Source organism: Panulirus ornatus, chromosome 10 (genome assembly GCF_036320965.1).
Source record: "Panulirus ornatus isolate Po-2019 chromosome 10, ASM3632096v1, whole genome shotgun sequence".
Classification (NCBI taxonomy): Eukaryota; Metazoa; Arthropoda; class Malacostraca; order Decapoda; family Palinuridae; genus Panulirus; species Panulirus ornatus.
The window spans coordinates 45,975,125-45,993,464 of record NC_092233.1 but is presented as its reverse complement, the minus strand read 5'-3'; the positions used below and the strand labels follow the sequence as shown (position 1 = coordinate 45,993,464).

At 39.7% G+C, this 18,340-nt stretch overlaps 1 protein-coding gene across 1 annotated transcript in view; it reads left to right on the top strand.

Annotated features, from left to right (window-relative positions):
- LOC139750634 (TBC domain-containing protein kinase-like protein) overlaps window positions 1-18,340 on the top strand; it is a 253,505-nt gene that overhangs the window by 196,686 nt on the left and 38,479 nt on the right. Inside the window, exon 7 of the mRNA XM_071665308.1 lies at window positions 7,780-7,986. Within this exon, the coding sequence (XP_071521409.1) occupies window positions 7,780-7,986 (207 nt within the window). The remainder of the gene's footprint in view (window positions 1-7,779; window positions 7,987-18,340) is intronic.

The following is an 18,340-nucleotide window of genomic DNA, read 5'->3' as shown; positions in this document are numbered from 1 at the left end:
AATTTTCGCCCCCTCCCCCACCCTATGATCCACTTCCGCTTCCATGGTTCCATCCGCTGCCAGATCCACTCCCAGATATCTAAAACACTTCACTTCCTCCAGTTTTTCTCCATTCAAACTCACCTCCCAATTGACTTGACCCTCAACCCTACTGTACCTAATAACCTTGCTCTTATTCACATTTACTCTTAACTTTCTTCTTCCACACACTTTACCAAACTCAGTCACCAGCTTCTGCAGTTTCTCACATGAATCAGCCACCAGCGCTGTATCATCAGCGAACAACAACTGACTCACTTCCCAAGCTCTCTCATTCCCAACAGACTTCATACTTGCCCCTCTTTCCAAAACTCTTGCATTTACCTCCCTAACAACCCCATCCATAAACAAATTAAACAACCATGGAGACATCACACACCCCTGCCGCAAACCTACATTCACTGAGAACCAATCACTTTCCTCTCTTCCTACACGTACACATGCCTTACATCCTCGATAAAAACTTTTCACTGCTTCTAACAACTTTCCTCCCACACCATATATTCTTAATACCTTCCACAGAGCATCTCTATCAACTCTATCATATGCCTTCTCCAGATCCATAAATGCTACATTGTTATTATTATTATTATTGTTATTTTTTATTTATTCTTTTTATACTTTGTCACTGTCTCCCGCGTTAGCGAGGTAGCGCAAGGAAACATACGAAAGAATGGCCCAACCCATCCACATACACATGTATACATGTATACGTCCACACACTCATTTATATATACCTATACATTTCTACGTATACATATATATACATACACAGACATATACATATATACACATGTACATAATTCACACTTGCTGCCTTTATTCATTCCCGTCGCCACCCCACCACACATGAAATGACAACCCCTTTCCCCTGCATATGCATGAGGTAGCGCTAGGAAAAGACAACAAAGGCCACATTCATTCACACTCAGTCTTTAGCTGTCACGAGTAATGCACCAAAACCACAGCTCCATATCCACATCCAGCCCCACAAAACTTTCCATTGTTTACCCTGGATGCTTCACCTTCCCTGGTTCAATCCGTTGACAGCACACCGACCCCGGTATACCACATCGTTCCAATTCACTTTATTCCTTGCATGCCTTTCACCCTCCTGCATGTTCAGGCCCCGATCGCTCAAAATCTTTTTCACTCCATCTTTCCACCTCCAATTTGGTCTCCCACTCCTCCTTGTTCCTTCCACCTCTGACACATATATCCTCTTTGTCAATCTTTCCTTACTCATTCCCTCCATGTGACCAAACCATTTCAAAACACCCTCTTCTGCTCTCTCAACCACATTCTTTTTATTGCCACACATCTCTCTTACCCTTTCATTACTTAATTGATCAAACCACCTCACATCACATATTCTCCTCAAACGTCACATTTCCAACACATCCATACTCCTCTGCACAACTCTGTCTATAGCCCACGCCTCGCAACCATATAACATTGTTGGAACGGAACCACTATTCCTTCAAACATACTCATTTTTGCTTTCCGAGATAATGTTCTCGCATTCCACACATTGTTCAACGATTCCAGAACTTTCACCCCCTCCCCCACCCTGTGACTCAGTTTCACTTCCATGGTTCCATCCGCTGCCAAATCCACTCCCAGATATCTAAAACACTTCACTTCCTCCAGTTTTTCTTCATTCAAACTTACCTCCCAATTGACTTGTCCCTCAAACCCTACTGTACCTAATAACCTTGCTCTTATTCACATTTACTCTCAGCTGTCTTCTTTCACACACTTTACCCAACTCAGTCACCAGCTTCTGCAGTATCTCACCTGAATCAGCCACCAGTACTGTATCATCAGCGAACAACAACTGACTCACTTCCCAAGCTCTCTCATCTACAGCAGACTGCATACTTGCCTCTCCCTCCAAAACTCTTGCATTCACCTCCCTAGCTACCCCATCCGTAAACAAATTAAACACCCATAGAGACATCATGCATCCCTGCCGCAAACCGACATTCACTGAGAACCAGTCATTTTCCTCTCTTCCTACTCGTACACATGCCTTACATCCTTGATAAAAACTTTTCACTGCTTCTAACAACTTGCCTCCCACACCATATATTCTTAATACCTACCACAGAGCATCTCTGTGAACTCTCTCATATGCCTTCCCCAGATCCATAAATGCTACATACAACTCCACTTGCTTTTCCAAGTATTTCTCACGTACATTCTTTAAAGCTTTAAAGTTGTGCAGTGACAACAACCCAGAGTCGAACAGCTCCGGCGATCATGAGTGGAGAGCAATTGTTCACTGTCTCGTGTTGGATTTGGGGCAGCCCCGGCCCAGCGTCGCGACGGAATAGCAACTGTCTCCGGCAATGTGACTTGCTGGAGAATGTTTGTGACGCTGGCTACGACGAACACTTAGATAATGGTCTTGGCCGAGAGAGACAGTGTGGCCGAGGCAGAGGAGAAGTATGATGCCATTTTTGAGGGTTACGAACGGGAAGGCATCATTGAAGAGATACCTGAGGGTGAGATGAACAGCCCATACCCCACATTCTACTTTCCTCATCATCCTGTCGTCAGGGAAGTCAGCACCACAAGTAAAGCATCCTCCTCGAAGGCTCAGAGCGGGGTGCCTAAATGTGTGTGGATGTAACCAAGATGTGAAGACCCTTACTGGAAAAACAATCACTCTTGAAGTAGAACCTTCAGACAAAATTGAAAATGTGAAGGAAAATAGTGAAATTGGAGAAAAATGTAGCTTAGACATTGAAGCTTATTGATACAGTGGTTAAATTGATGAGAACTGCTATTGACGTTTGTGTAAATGAATTATACATTTCCTTTTTTCCATAGCCAGAGGTTGAACCATTATGTGACATTCATTTTTTTTCATTCATTTCAAGCTAGAAGTTTCAGTTTTCTAAATTGTTTCTTACATTTTTCATATGTATATATATGTATGTGTGTGTGTGTGTGTATATGTGCGTATGTATGTGTATGTGTGTGTATATGTATATATATATGTATATTATCCCTGGGGATAGGGGTGAAAGAATACTTCCCACGTATTCCTCGCGTGTCGTAGAAAGCGACTAGAAGGGACGGGAGCGGGGGGCCAGAAATCCTCCCCTCCTTGTATTAACTTTTTAAAATGGGAAACAGAAGAAGGAGTCACGCGGGGAGTGCTCATCCTCCTCGAAGGCTCAGAGTGGGGTGCCTAAATGTGTGTGGATGTAACCAAGATGTGAAAAAAGGAGAGATAGGTAGTATGTTTGAGGAAAGGAACCTGGATGTTTTGGCTCTGAGTGAAACGAAGCTCAAGGGTAAAGGGGAAGAGTGGTTTGGGAATGTCTGGGGAGTAAAGTCAGGGGTTGGTGAGAGGACAACAGCAAGGGAAGGAGTAGCAATACTCCTGAAACAGGAGTTGTGGGAGTATGTGATAGAGTGTAAGAAAGTAAATTCTCGATTAATATGGGTAAAACTGAAAGTTGATGGAGAGAGGTGGGTGATTATTGGTGCATATGCACCTGGGCATGAGAAGAAAGATCAAGAGAGGCAAGTGTTTTGGGAGCAGCTGAATGAGTGTGTTAGTGGTTTTGATGCACGAGACCGGGTTATAGTGATGGGTGATTTGAATGCAAAGGTGAGTAATGTGGCAGTTGAGGGAATAATTGGTATACATGGGGTGTTCAGTGTTGTAAATGGAAATGGTGAAGAGCTTGTAGATTTATGTGCTGAAAAAGGACTGATGATTGGGAATACCTGGTTTAAAAAGCGAGATATACATAAGTATACTTATGTAAGTAGGAGAGATGGCCAGAGAGCGTTATTGGATTACGTGTTAATTGACAGGCACGCGAAAGAGAGACTTTTGGATGTTAATGTGCTGAGAGGTGCAACTGGAGGGATGTCTGATCATTATCTTGTGGAGGCTAAGGTGAAGATTTGTATGGGTTTTCAGAAAAGAAGAGTGAATGTTGGGGTGAAGAGGATGGTGAGAGTAAGTGAGCTTGAGAAGGAGACCTGTGTGAGGAAGTACCAGGATAGACTGAGTACAGAATGGAAAAAGGTGAGAACAATGGAAGTAAGGGGAGTGGGGGAGGAATGGGATGTATTTAGGGAATCATTGATGGATTGCGCAAAAGATGCTTGTGGCATGAGAAGAGTGGGAGGTGGGTTGATTAGAAAGGGTAGTGAGTGGTGGGATGAAGAAGTAAGAGTATTAGTGAAAGAGAAGAGAGAGGCATTTGGACGATTTTTGCAGGGAAAAAATGCAATTGAGTGGGAGATGTATAAAAGAAAGAGACAGGAGGTCAAGAGAAAGGTGCAAGAGGTGAAAAAAAGGGCAAATGAGAGTTGGGGTGAGAGAGTATCATTAAATTTTAGGGAGAATAAAAAGATGTTCTGGAAGGAGGTAAATAAAGTGCGTAAGACAATGGGAACTTCAGTGAAGGGCGCAAATGGGGAGGTGATAACAAGTAGTGGTGATGTGAGAAGGAGATGGAGTGAGTATTTCGAAGGTTTGTTGAATGTGTTTGATGACAGAGTGGCAGATATAGGGTGTTTTGGTCGAGGTGGTGTGCAAAGTGAGAGGGTTAGGGAAAATGATTTGGTAAACAGAGAAGAGGTAGTGAAAACTCTGCGGAAGATGAAAGCCGGCAAGGCAGCAGGTTTGGATGGTATTGCAGTGGAATTTATTAAAAAAGGGGGTGACTGTATTGTTGACTGGTTGGTAAGGTTATTTAATGTATGTATGACTCATGGTGAGGTGCCTGAGGATTGGCGGAATGCGTGCATAGTGCCATTGTACAAAGGCAAAGGGGATAAGAGTGAGTGCTCAAATTACAGAGGTATAAGTTTGTTGAGTATTCCTGGTAAATTATATGGGAGGGTATTGATTGAGAGGGTGAAGGCATGTACAGAGCATCAGATTGGGGAAGAGCAGTGTGGTTTCAGAAGTGGTAGAGGATGTGTGGATCAGGTGTTTGCTTTGAAGAATGTATGTGAGAAATACTTAGAAAAGCAAATGGATTTGTATGTAGCATTTATGGATCTGGAGAAGGCATATGATAGAGTTGATAGAGATGCTCTGTGGAAGGTATTAAGAATATATGGTGTGGGAGGAAAGTTGTTAGAAGCAGTGAAAAGTTTTTATTGAGGATGTAAGGCATGTGTACGTGTAGGAAGAGAGGAAAGTGATTGGTTCTCAGTGAATGTAGGTTTGCGGCAGGGGTGTGTGATGTCTCCATGGTTGTTTAATTTGTTTATGGATGGGGTTGTTAGGGAGGTAAATGCAAGAGTTTTGGAAAGAGGGGCAAGTATGAAGTCTGTTGGGGATGAGAGAGCTTGGGAAGTGAGTCAGTTGTTGTTCGCTGATGATACAGCGCTGGTGGCTGATTCATGTGAGAAACTGCAGAAGCTGGTGACTGAGTTTGGTAAAGTGTGTGGAAGAAGAAAGTTAAGAGTAAATGTGAATAAGAGCAAGGTTATTAGGTACAGTAGGGTTGAGGGTCAAGTCAATTGGGAGGTGAGTTTGAATGGAGAAAAACTGGAGGAAGTGAAGTGTTTTAGATATCTGGGAGTGGATCTGGCAGCGGATGGAACCATGGAAGCGGAAGTGGATCATAGGGTGGGGGAGGGGGCGAAAATTCTGGGGGCCTTGAAGAATGTGTGGAAGTCGAGAACATTATCTCGGAGAGCAAAAATGGGTATGTTTGAAGGAATAGTGGTTCCAACAATGTTGTATGGTTGCGAGGCGTGGGCTATGGATAGAGTTGTGCGCAGGAGGATGGATGTGCTGGAAATGAGATGTTTGAGGACAATGTGTGGTGTGAGGTGGTTTGATCGAGTGAGTAACTTAAGGGTAAGAGAGATGTGTGGAAATAAAAAGAGCGTGGTTGAGAGAGCAGAAGAGGGTGTTTTGAAGTGGTTTGGGCACATGGAGAGGATGAGTGAGGAAAGATTGACCAAGAGGATATATGTGTCGGAGGTGGAGGGAACAAGGAGAAGAGGGAGACCAAATTGGAGGTGGAAAGATGGAGTGAAAAAGATTTTGTGTGATCGGGGCCTGAACATGCAGGAGGGTGAAAGGAGGGCAAGGAATAGAGTGAATTGGAGCGATGTGGTATACCGGGGTTGACGTGGTGTCAGTGGATTGAATCAAGGCATGTGAAGCGTCTGGGGTAAACCATGGAAAGCTGTGTAGGTATGTATATTTGCGTGTGTGGACGTATGTATATACATGTGTATGGGGGTGGGTTGGGCCATTTCTTTCGTCTGTTTCCTTGCGCTACCTCGCAAACGCGGGAGACAGCGACAAAGTATAATAAAAAAAATATATAATTCTTTAAAGCAAACACCTGATCTACACATCCTCTACCACTTCTGAAACCACACTTCTCTTCCCCAATCTGATGCTCTGTACATGCCTTCACCCTCTCAATCAATACCCTCCCATATAATTTCCCAGGAATACTCAACAAATTTATACCTCAGTAATTTGAACACTCACTTTTATCCCCTTTGCCTTTGTTCAGTGACACTATGCATGCATTCCACCAATCCTCAGGCACCTCACCACAAGTCATACATACATTAAATATCCTTACCAACCAGTCAACAAAGAGTCACCTTCTTTTTTGATTAACTCCACTGCAATACCATCCAAACCCACTGCCTTGCCAGCTTTCATATTCCACAAAGCTTTTACTACCTCTTCATTCTCCCTGACCCTCTCACTTTGCACACCACCTCGACCAAAACACCGTATATCTGCCACTCGATCATCTACCACATTCAACAAACCTTCAAAATATTCTCTCCATCTTCTTTTTCACATCACCACTACTTGTTATCACCTCCCCATTAGCCCCCTTTACCGATGTTCCCATTTGTTCTCTTGTCTTATGCACTTTATTTACCTCTTTCCAAAACATCTTATTTTCCCTAAAATTTGATGGTACTCTTTCACCCCAACTCTCATTTGCCCTCTTATCTCTAACAAGATATGGGTACAAATTATGTTTTAGCACAATTGATTTTTTCCAGGTTTCTGCTTTGCTTCCTCATTATGAGGTATTGCACAGATTTGAATTAAGAGAAGGGAGAAGTTCAGTATAAGAAAATAGTCAATGAGGATATTTTTGAATTGCATTTTTATGCATTAATGTTGTTGGCTACATTTCCTGTCTTAAGCATTAAGTTGGCCAAATGAGTTCATATGTTAGGCCCTTTGGGTTTCCTGGAATAGGCTTTCTTTAGGAGTGAGAATCCCCATATGGTGCGCTGTCAGAACAGATTCTTATCCTTTTACATTTTCTTAAATAGGGAAGCAAGAATTTTTTTTACAAGTTTTTAAACTTGTGTCCTATCATTGGATGCTTTGCCCTAATAGCATAAGTAGTGCAAGAAAAGATGTACTTTGAGAACTGAAATTCCCTTTAACAGATTTCTTATAATGTGGAAGTTATGCCTTCTCTCTTTCTTCCTCTTTTAGTAATGTAGACCATAAAAGACCAGTAGTTGAGCAAGCCTTATTTGGTAACACATGGTATTTTAATGCAGGGCTTGACATTTATTTACTTGGTAGTATGTATTAGCTTTTTTAGGAGTATCATTGCTCATTGCACTCTTCCATACCATCTTCTGTTGCCCAAGCTGTCCAGTACAGTAGATCATTCAGTCATGCTACATAAATTCTTTCATTCTTTCATTCTGTATAATACTTGTAATTGATTAAAAACTTTTTTCTTCCCTCAGCCCTGGCATATGCCTGTTTGTCTCGGTTTATCAGCAAGTACCTTCATAAGTTTTTCCTGAGGGACAACAGTGCTGTCATACAAGAGTACCTGGCAAAGTTCTCCCACATGATTGCCTTCCATGATCCACAGCTGTTTAACCATCTGGATAATATTGGCTTCATCCCTGAGCTGTACGCCATCCCTTGGTTTCTCACAATGTACACACGTATGTATCAGAAACTTTTATTTTTCTTACAAAAAGAATGAGTCAGTAGACAGAATTCCTATGAGAAAAAGCCACTTTGGAGGAGTTCCCCTTCAGTGACTGTAATTGTTATATCAGTTTTTACCTGTCTTCCTTGTCACAGTGATAAGTTGGACATCTGCCCTTCAGCAACCAGTAATTAGTTCATATGAATGTTGGTTACCTAATAAGCTTTGGTTAACCCTTGAATGTGCACATAAATTTCTTCACACTTTTTAAAAAATTGTGTTTTTCAGGCTAGGGGAAAAATGGTTTCTCTAGTGAAATGAAAATTATCATATAAGAATAAAGAAATAATAAAAAACAAATGAAATAGACCTCAGTTTACCCCTAGACAAATCAAATTTCTAGTTGGTGCTTATTCCTGGTGTTTCCATTATCTTGACTGGCATTGTGCTTATATAATAGTTTTCATATATTCAACTCTTTTCTCATCGTCAGATATATTTTTGTGAGCAAAAAGATTATATTAGGAATCACAAGACTCCTCATGGATATGTAAATAACACTTGATATCATGAACACTTAATGGTCTATTGTGACATCCTCTCCATTCCATGGCTGAAGGGTAATGGAAGAACTCATGCATAAGTTTTGTATAAGGAGATCTTCAGCATCTCGTCCCACAACCACGGATCAGCTAAATCTGATATTTTGTATGAGTTCCCTTATATTGATCAAATGTAGATCTATAAGAATTCTATTTAAAAGAGTTGTAATTGCCATGGATTATCATTTCAAACCTCCTTAGTGATTTATTTTCATTTGTTTATTTGTTTGAGCCATGCTCTACACACATCCTTCACTCATGGAGTTCTCTATATAGCCCTTGAAGGCACGTGACTGACATCTATGAAACAGGCAAACATGCAAAAAAAAAAAGTATGCCAAGTTCATGCTTAGTGTGCATCTGAAATATGACTATAGTGCATTGTAAAGGGTATTATAAAAAAAATTATTCAAATACTCCACTGTAATCACATGCTGAAGCAGTAGCCCTGTTCTCCACCTATGTATACCTCCATGCCACTGCATTCCCCCATTTCACCTATCAGTGCCATTAAAGTCTTGCTTTCATCAACTTGGTAAGGATGGGCTTCACTCAGGGTTTCTCTTATACACCTGATCTACTACTTATGACCTATGCAACTCATGACCATCCCTACATACGTCTGAGTGGAACTTGGAAGAATGTCGGGGGGAGAGTGTATATAAATGAATTTGTCTACTTAAAGAGTGTTACCTTCTGTTGTTTGATTGTACCAGGATTCTTTGCATGAATAATGGTATATATGCTGCTAATGATTATGCACTTTTAGTCAAGATGATGGATAATGAAACTCACCATTTTGGTTTTTAGAGAGAATGTTCTGTAATCACCTTACTATTAAACTGAATGATCTTGGATCCATCCCAGGGGCTACAAAAGAACTTAGTTTTGCAGTCATTATTTATCATTATTATCATTTATTATTATCATTATTTAGCATTGTAATTATCATATAAGAATAAAGAAATAATACAAAACAAATGAAATAGACCTCAGTTTACCCCTAGACAAATCAAATTTCTAGTTGGTGCTTATTCCTGGTGTTTCCATTATCTTGACTGGCATTGTGCTTATATAATAGTTTTCATATATTCAACTCTTTTCTCATCGTCAGATATATTTTTGTGAGCAAAAAGATTATATTAGGAATCACAAGACTCCTCATGGATATGTAAATAACACTTGATATCATGAACACTTAATGGTCTATTGTGACATCCTCTCCATTCCATGGCTGAAGGGTAATGGAAGAACTCATGCATAAGTTTTGTATAAGGAGATCTTCAGCATCTCGTCCCACAACCACGGATCAGCTAAATCTGATATTTTGTATGAGTTCCCTTATATTGATCAAATGTAGATCAATAAGAATTCTATTTAAAAGAGTTGTAATTGCCATGGATTATCATTTCAAACCTCCTTAGTGATTTATTTTCATTTGTTTATTTGTTTGAGCCATGCTCTACACACATCCTTCACTCATGGAGTTCTCTATATAGCCCTTGAAGGCACGTGACTGACATCTATGAAACAGGCAAACATGCAAAAAAAAAAAGTATGCCAAGTTCATGCTTAGTGTGCATCTGAAATATGACTATAGTGCATTGTAAAGGGTATTATAAAAAAAATTATTCAAATACTCCACTGTAATCACATGCTGAAGCAGTAGCTCTGTTCTCCACCTATGTATACCTCCATGCCACTGCATTCCCCCATTTCACCTATCAGTGCCATTAAAGTCTTGCTTTCATCAACTTGGTAAGGATGGGCTTCACTCAGGGTTTCTCTTATACACCTGATCTACTACTTATGACCTATGCGACTCATGACCATCCCTACATACGTCTGAGTGGAACTTGGAAGAATGTCGGGGGGAGAGTGTATATAAATGAATTTGTCTACTTAAAGAGTGTTACCTTCTGTTGTTTGATTGTACCAGGATTCTTTGCATGAATAATGGTATATATGCTGCTAATGATTATGCACTTTTAGTCAAGATGATGGATAATGAAACTCACCATTTTGGTTTTTAGAGAGAATGTTCTGTAATCACCTTACTATTAAACTGAATGATCTTGGATCCATCCCAGGGGCTACAAAAGAACTTAGTTTTGCAGTCATTATTTCAGTACATAGTTTTTTTTTTTCCCAAAAAGAAGGAACAGAGAAGGGGGCCAGGTGAGGATATTCCCTCTAAGGCCCAGTCCTCTGTTCTTAATGCTACCTCACTAACACGGGAAATGGCGAATAGTATGAAAGAAAAAAAGAAAGTTTTAATGTACTAGTGATAAGTTTTCTGAGTTTTATATTTCATACAAGTAAGAAGTAATCTCAACATAGGTCATTCCTTAAATGGCTGCAAATGGTAATGACATTGGATGTGAGACTTAATGAAGGGAAAGTTGTGCCTTCCTCTCATCAATAATGGTAAACCAAAAAAGGAAACATGTTTTATCAGTCATATACTTCATTGTTTTGTTGAAAACAGACCAATGATTTACTAGATCATTCATGATCCATGTACTCTTTCAGCAAGAAACATAATGGTATGGAAAGACATATAATGCATCAAGCAGCCCAGCACATGCTGACTTATCTTTGTTTGTGCAATGTCTTCTTTAATGATGTATCATGCATAACACATGCTGATGTGTCTTTTCCAGTACAATGTCTCTTCTCATGATATGTCAAGTGACACAGTACATGCTTATGTGTCTAGTAGTACAAAGGTAGGTGCCATGGGTGTTGGCCCATTGATCTCAACTCACTAATATTTATGTACATGATTATCAGTAAATGTTGATGAGGACAAGACAGTGATTAATAGTGTGTTTTTTAATATATTTATCTTCATTGCATACACATGCACTAAAATACATTTTCAAATGAAATCTAGAAACAGATGAAATGATGGATAGGTATATGTCAGCTGATTGACCTTAACCCACCCATATAATTAATATAATTATCAGTGACTGATGATCAGAGATGGTTGATGTTGGACAGATATCAGGTAAGTCGATCAGATGAAATGTAAAAAGGAAGTACATATATACAAATGACATATTCACATATCTATCAGCCCATTGATCTTAGCCTACCCATATTATTAATAGAATTTCCATTGACTGATGATCAGAGATGACTAATTTAGAACAGATATCAGGGGAGGTCGATCAGAATGAAATGTAAAAGGAAGTACATTTATACAAATGACATACTCACATATTTACTTTGACTATATTTACAATTCACTCTATTCCTTGAAAGGAGGGCAAGGAATAGAGTGAATTGGAGTGATGTGGTATACCGGGGTTGACGTGCTGTCAGTGGATTGAATCAGGGCATGTGAAGCGTCTGGGGTAAACCATGGAAAGCTGTGTAGGTATGTATATTTGCGTGTGTGGACGTGTATGTATATACATGTGTATGGGGGTGGGTTGGGCCATTTCTTTCGTCTGTTTCCTTGCGCTACCTCGCAAACGCGGGAGACAGCGACAAAGCAAAAAAAAAAAAAAAAATATTTACAATGTTTTAATTTTTTTAAACATTATATATCTATCTGTATATGACACAGTACTGTTGTCACATTGCACAAATGTCCATCGAAATCAGGCTTACTGGTCATAAGTCACACTATTCAGCACAGGAATTCCCATTCCACAGGCTGAACCACCACCACCGGTTTGACACATCTTACCTAATTTCACAAGTAGAATATTCTTATCAAGTTTGGCACTGATAAAGAAGCAAAAAGAAGAGAGCTGTAAAGATGGTACTAGAACTAAGAGAGCTGAGTTACAGAGAAAGGCCAGAGGTCTTGAATTAGCCCATCTTGAAAGGGAAAAGAGGGAGGTTGACCTGATTACAGCCTTTAAGTTTTTAAAACAGATTCTTGACCTTTAAACTGAACTGTTCTTTTAGAGACATGCAGCTAGAGGACATAATGCAAGATTAAGCAAGAAACTTGTTAAGAGAGATATTAAGTACTTCTATAGGATGAGTGCTGGATGTTTGGAATATGATGAATGAAGACATGGTGAATGCAGATATGCAGAAAGTTGAGAAAGTGCATGATAGTAAAGAATGTTCAAGAGATGGGGCCCTGTGAATGTAAAAGTCCCTCCTTGAAATGTACAAACAGGTGTTTGATTTGACACCTCTATAACTTTCATTACATGGATATTTTCAAGTCATCTTGGAATCTGAGCAAGGGAAATTGTGGAAAACTAGTGAGTTATAAACACACTTTTGTTACTGAGGCCAGCTGAGGGAATTTTACAACAGGAACTCTTCTTACCATAAGAGTATTGCTCTCGATGTGTTTGGGTCGATAACACAGCTGATCCATGGTTTGTGGTCAGTGGTGTCTTATCACGTCAAGGAGTGAGCCACCAACATGTGTCACGGGATGAGTTGCTACTGTGTCAGGAGTGAACCACTGATGATGTGTGATAAAGTGTGTCAGGGAGTAAACCACAGTCGTATGTTGGAAAAGTTTGTAATAATGCTAAAAGTAATACCTGTTTTAATTTTTTCATAGATACCAGTGACATAACAAGTAAAGATCAGAGGAGCTTCCAGAGGAGTATCAGCTTGTTCATCATTTGAAGAGAAAAGCTATTGCTGTCTCTTAGTCCTGGTAAACATATATTAAGAAAACTGATTGCTTAGCCAAATATACAGAACCAGGATATACTGTTCAACTGTGGCAGAGATATTGATGCCATGGATATTCAGGCTTTTGTAGCTTTAGAAATTGGCATGGGGTTGGTGCACAAATCTGCAAAACTTTCAGGACAATTAATGGCTTCCCCAAACTCCTGGATTTACACATTTGTTTAGGAGGGATCAGCACCAGCTTGTTAAGTCCTTCTCACATTTTGTTAATAATGAGGATGATTCTGCTGAAGATGATTGGCTTTTCAAAAGTGGACCAATGTTATATTCATTAAAGGTTATGTATCAGTAATGAAGAAATATGTGTTGATGAATCAGTGTTTAAGTACAAGGAATGTCTATTATTCAAGCAGTACTTTCTCAGCAAACTTAGGATTCCTTTTGAAGTTTAATGTATATACAAATGAAGACTTCTCACATATTTCAGAAGATGAATTGGAGCATATGGTTGTCTTATCCATACTGACTGATTTTGAAAGTAAGGGACATAAAGTTTATTCAAATACTGAACTTTATGACAGTCCCAGGTTGCAGTAAAGTGGTGCCTGTGGTACATACATGCTAACAGAAAGGGATTACCTATGGCTATGAAGAACCTCAAATTAAAGTAGTGAACTTCCTGAAACCCTGAGAAAATGATGCTTGCCTGCACATGGCAAGACAAAGGTATACTAAAAAAGGGATATAAAAGTGTGCTGAAACTGAACATTCAGATATTGTATAATTGCTTTATTATTGGGGTCATCCTTGACTTGCCAATGGCAGTAGCTTGCTGAGTATTGTGTGATCTAGCTAGTGGTGAAGGGATACAAGGAACCATTCCTCAGGAGCAAAAACCAAAGTAGAAAAGGGAGAGTGAACCAACATTGTGGCATAGTGCAAGCAGGTCAAATTTTGAAGTTAGTGTGGGAGAGTTTAAGTTGGATGATTTTCAACTCAAACATGTCAAGTAAGGATGCAGAGCTAGAACCACCCCAGATGTTAGTACTCCATACAAGGACAGGTCATTCCTTTGTATAAATGGACCAAATTTTGAGAAGAAAAGAAATTTAGACAACTAAACTTGACACCCAGTTTGTTAGAGGCAGACTTAGCTCTTTCTATAATGTGGAGTTTCCATGGTATAGTGGATGAAACAGTAATACCAAGTATGCTCATTGAGTCAAGAGCTGGAATTGCAGAGCTGTCAAAGGAGAGAGAGGAAAGTTGTAAGGGATTTTCGATACAAAGATGTTTAGAAGCTGGGTCTTGGAGGAATTAAGTTAACCAGATCTCGTCTGTCTCACTAAGATATCCTGTCCAAGTCTGAGTTTATTGAGGAAGTTGTGTCAAGATGAGATGCAGATTGCATGAAAGAAGGAACAGAATTAAAAGACATGGAGGACTGCAGTGTTGAGTCATCCATGTATTAGTGCATTTGGTTATTTATTGAAGAAAGAAAATCATTGATAAAAAGGAGAAAAAGTGTAGGAGACAGGGTAGAACCTTAAGGGATGCTACTGTTCATGGAGAAGGGGGGAGAGGCTGATCCGTAAAAACCACAGAGATAGATTGGCCAGAGGGGAAGCTGGTTATGAAGGAGCAAAGTGAGGGAGGGAAGCCAAAAGAGGGGAGCTTAGAGATGAGACCTTGTTGCCTCACCTTTTTCAAAAGCTTTGGATGTTTCAAGGGCAGTTGCATAGAATTCACCATAACTTTTCAGGGATGTTGATCAGATATGAAAGAATATCACTAGTGAATCTTGCCTTACGGAAGCTATGCTGGTGATTAGAAAGCAGACCGTGAGATTCAAGATGTCAGAGAATATGGGAGTTGAGGAGGGATTCCAAGGTACAGTGTTACAATCCCAATCACCTTCATTATGGTGGGTCTTGACTCCTTAACACATTAGCCCAAGCTTATTTCCTGGAATAATTGCTTTGGTTCAAACACTAGTCCATGTATGTCGCTACATTTAGGTAAAGGCTGAGAGTAACATCTCTGACATCAAATTCACAGTAAGACTTATCACATCTCAATAGGTAATTCAGTTAGAAAATGCCAGTTAAACAATCAGCAAACAATATGTTGAAAATAATAACTAAATGCAAATTCAAATTCAAATACAAGACAGGCACTCTGACAGACTCTCCATTGAATTGTTTTTTTCTATTTTGATCTGAAAGTCACACTCTAGACATAGATGCTACTCTCTTTCCATCTACAAATAATATTTATACCTTCATCCTTTGTTTTAGCTATGAATTAGGCACTGATGATGGCTGTGCATGTTTACTCTTAGCTTGCAAGGAAGAGAGAGAGTGAATCTACCTTCCAGCAATTTAGCTCCTGCTCCCAAAAATATTATACTGGCAAAACAAATGCTTCCTTATACAAAAAACTAATAATCATAATTTTGCAATACTTTCATTATAGTTTATATAATGTCATTGACACAATAAAGGAGTACAGTACACTTTAGAAGACTTACGTCATTCCCTGATTTATAACAGAGGAAATGTAATGGCATACTATTAAGGGATACTGCACAAAACAAAAACATTTTTTTCAAGATATAAAATATTGAAATAAGCAATAAGAGTTAGAGGAGAAATGGGAACCAAAGAGAGTTGCTTTGTCTGCTGGAGAGACAGCATAGGTATTGCAGCAGAAGTTGTTAGTGATGCCCCTAGCTAAAGACTAGATAGAACTGTCAGTGGATGACAAGGAGAGGTTATTGCAATTCTTTTGAATAAAGGAATGCTTTGCCTCATGGATAACATACTTGCATTGATTATGGGAAGTAGTAAATGCTGAACAGGAGTCAGAGGAAAGAGAGTTTTTCCAAACCCAATATGCCTGATCCCTTTCCTGAATGACCTTGGAACAGGAATGGTTGAACGATGTATTGAAAGAAGAGGTCATCTTGGAGGAAAAGGGGATAAATGCTTCCATTTCTGCAACAACAATCTCTCGCTATGTGTTTGCAGAGACAGAAGCACCACCTCATAAGAGACAGTAATTTACCCAGGGAGTCAGAAAAGAATTTTTGTAAAAGTTATTCGAGAAGCATCACCACATAAGAGATAAATTTACTCAAGGAAAGTCAGAAAATAATCTTAATTAGTTATTCCAGTCAACTTTGTTGAAGTGCCATTATTTACATATGCAAGGGGCTGCTAGAGAGGAAGGTGCCATTAAGATAGATACATTTATGCAAGTGTGGTTAGGTGAACCAATTGGCTTTGAGATTGTGCGGTTACAGCATGATGGTTTAGAGGTAAAAAACAGATTCAGAATATTAGGACAGTCATCACAGTGGTCAGAAATAAGGTTGAGGTGGGAGATTATTTACTCAAGTTCACTGAGAATGGAGAACATGAGGGCTTCAAAACCCCAAGTCCCCCATCCCCACCATTCGTATGGGAGGAATTCCACCATTCCCTAAGGTGAACATTGAAATCCCCTGAGTAGAGAATCTTGGCTTACAAGTGAGAAGATAATGCAGTCTTATGACAGGAGTTTAATTAGTCAAAGAAAGATATAGAATTGTAGAATTAGTAGAGCAGTAGTAGGTGAAACAAACGAAATATGTATTAGTTGGGAGACAGACCTTGAACCAGATTACATCAAAGTTTGGGGGCACAAGGTCCTTGAGGCATGCAACAGGTGTTTTGATGTTGGAATAAGAACAGATGCCACCTTTGAAATGGAATCATAAATGGAGATGATAGTTTGACAGCATCATTAGAAAATTGGGTTTCAGAGAGAAGTAGGCACTAGGCAGACAGATGATGTTTAACAAACAGCTTCGTTATATCTTGGAATTTATCTAAATATTTTTCTATATATTTGATAATGACTTTGGCCTCTTATTGACTTACTTTACCATATAATTATGCCATATACTGGAGAAGACTTTTCTCCTAATTTTCCTCAATTTTTGTTTAGATCATTGTCTTTCATTATCCAACTCAGTTTTACCATATAATTATGCCATATACTGGAGAAGACTTTTCTCCTAATATTCCTCAATTTTTGTTTAGATCATTGTCTGTCATTATCCAACTCAGTTTTCAAGGAATTTACCATCAGATATAGAACAATGGAAGTAAGGGGAGTGGGGGAGGAATGGGATGTATTTAGGAAATCAGTGATGGATTGCGCAAAAGATGCTTGTGGCATGAGAAGAGTGGGAGGTGGGTTGATTAGAAAGGGTAGTGAGTGGTGGGTTGATTAGAAAGGGTAGTGAGTGGTGGGATGAAGAAGTAAGAGTATTAGTGAAAGAGAAGAGAGAGGCATTTGGACGATTTTTGCAGGGAAAAATGGAATTGAGTGGGAGATGTATAAAAGAAAGAGACAGGAGGTCAAGAGAAAGGTGCAAGAGGTGAAAAAAAGGGCAAATGAGAGTTGGGGTGAGAGAGTATCATTAAATTTTAGGGAAGGAGTAGCACTACTCCTAAATCAGGAGTTGTGGGATTATGTGATAGAGTGTAAGAAAGTAAATTCTAGATTGATATGGGTAAAACTGAAAGTTGATGGAGAGAGATGGGTGATTATTGGTGCATATGCACCTTGGCACGAGAAGAAAGATCATGAGAGGCAAGTGTTTTGGGAGCAGCTGAATGAGTGTGTTAGTGGTTTTGATGCAAAAGACCGGATATATGTGTCAGAGGTGGAGGGAACGAGGAGAAGTGGGAGACCAAATTGGAGGTGGAAAGATGGAGTGAAAAAGATGTTGAGTGATCGGGGCCTGAACATGCAGGAGGGTGAAAGGCGTGCAAGGAATAGAGTGAATTGGATCGATGTGGTATACCAGGGTTGACGTGCTGTCAGTGGATTGAATCAGGGCATGTGAAGCGTCTGGGGTAAACCATGGAAAGCTGTGTAGGTATGTATATTTGCGTGTGTGGACGTATGTATATACATGTGTATGGGGGTGGGTTGGGCCATTTCTTTCGTCTGTTTCCTTGCGCTACCTCGCAAACGCGGGAGACAGCGACAAAGCAAAAAATATATATATATATATATATATATACATAGCTGGGAGTGGATCTGGCAGCGGATGGAACCATGGAAGCGGAAGTGGATCATAGGGTGGGGGAG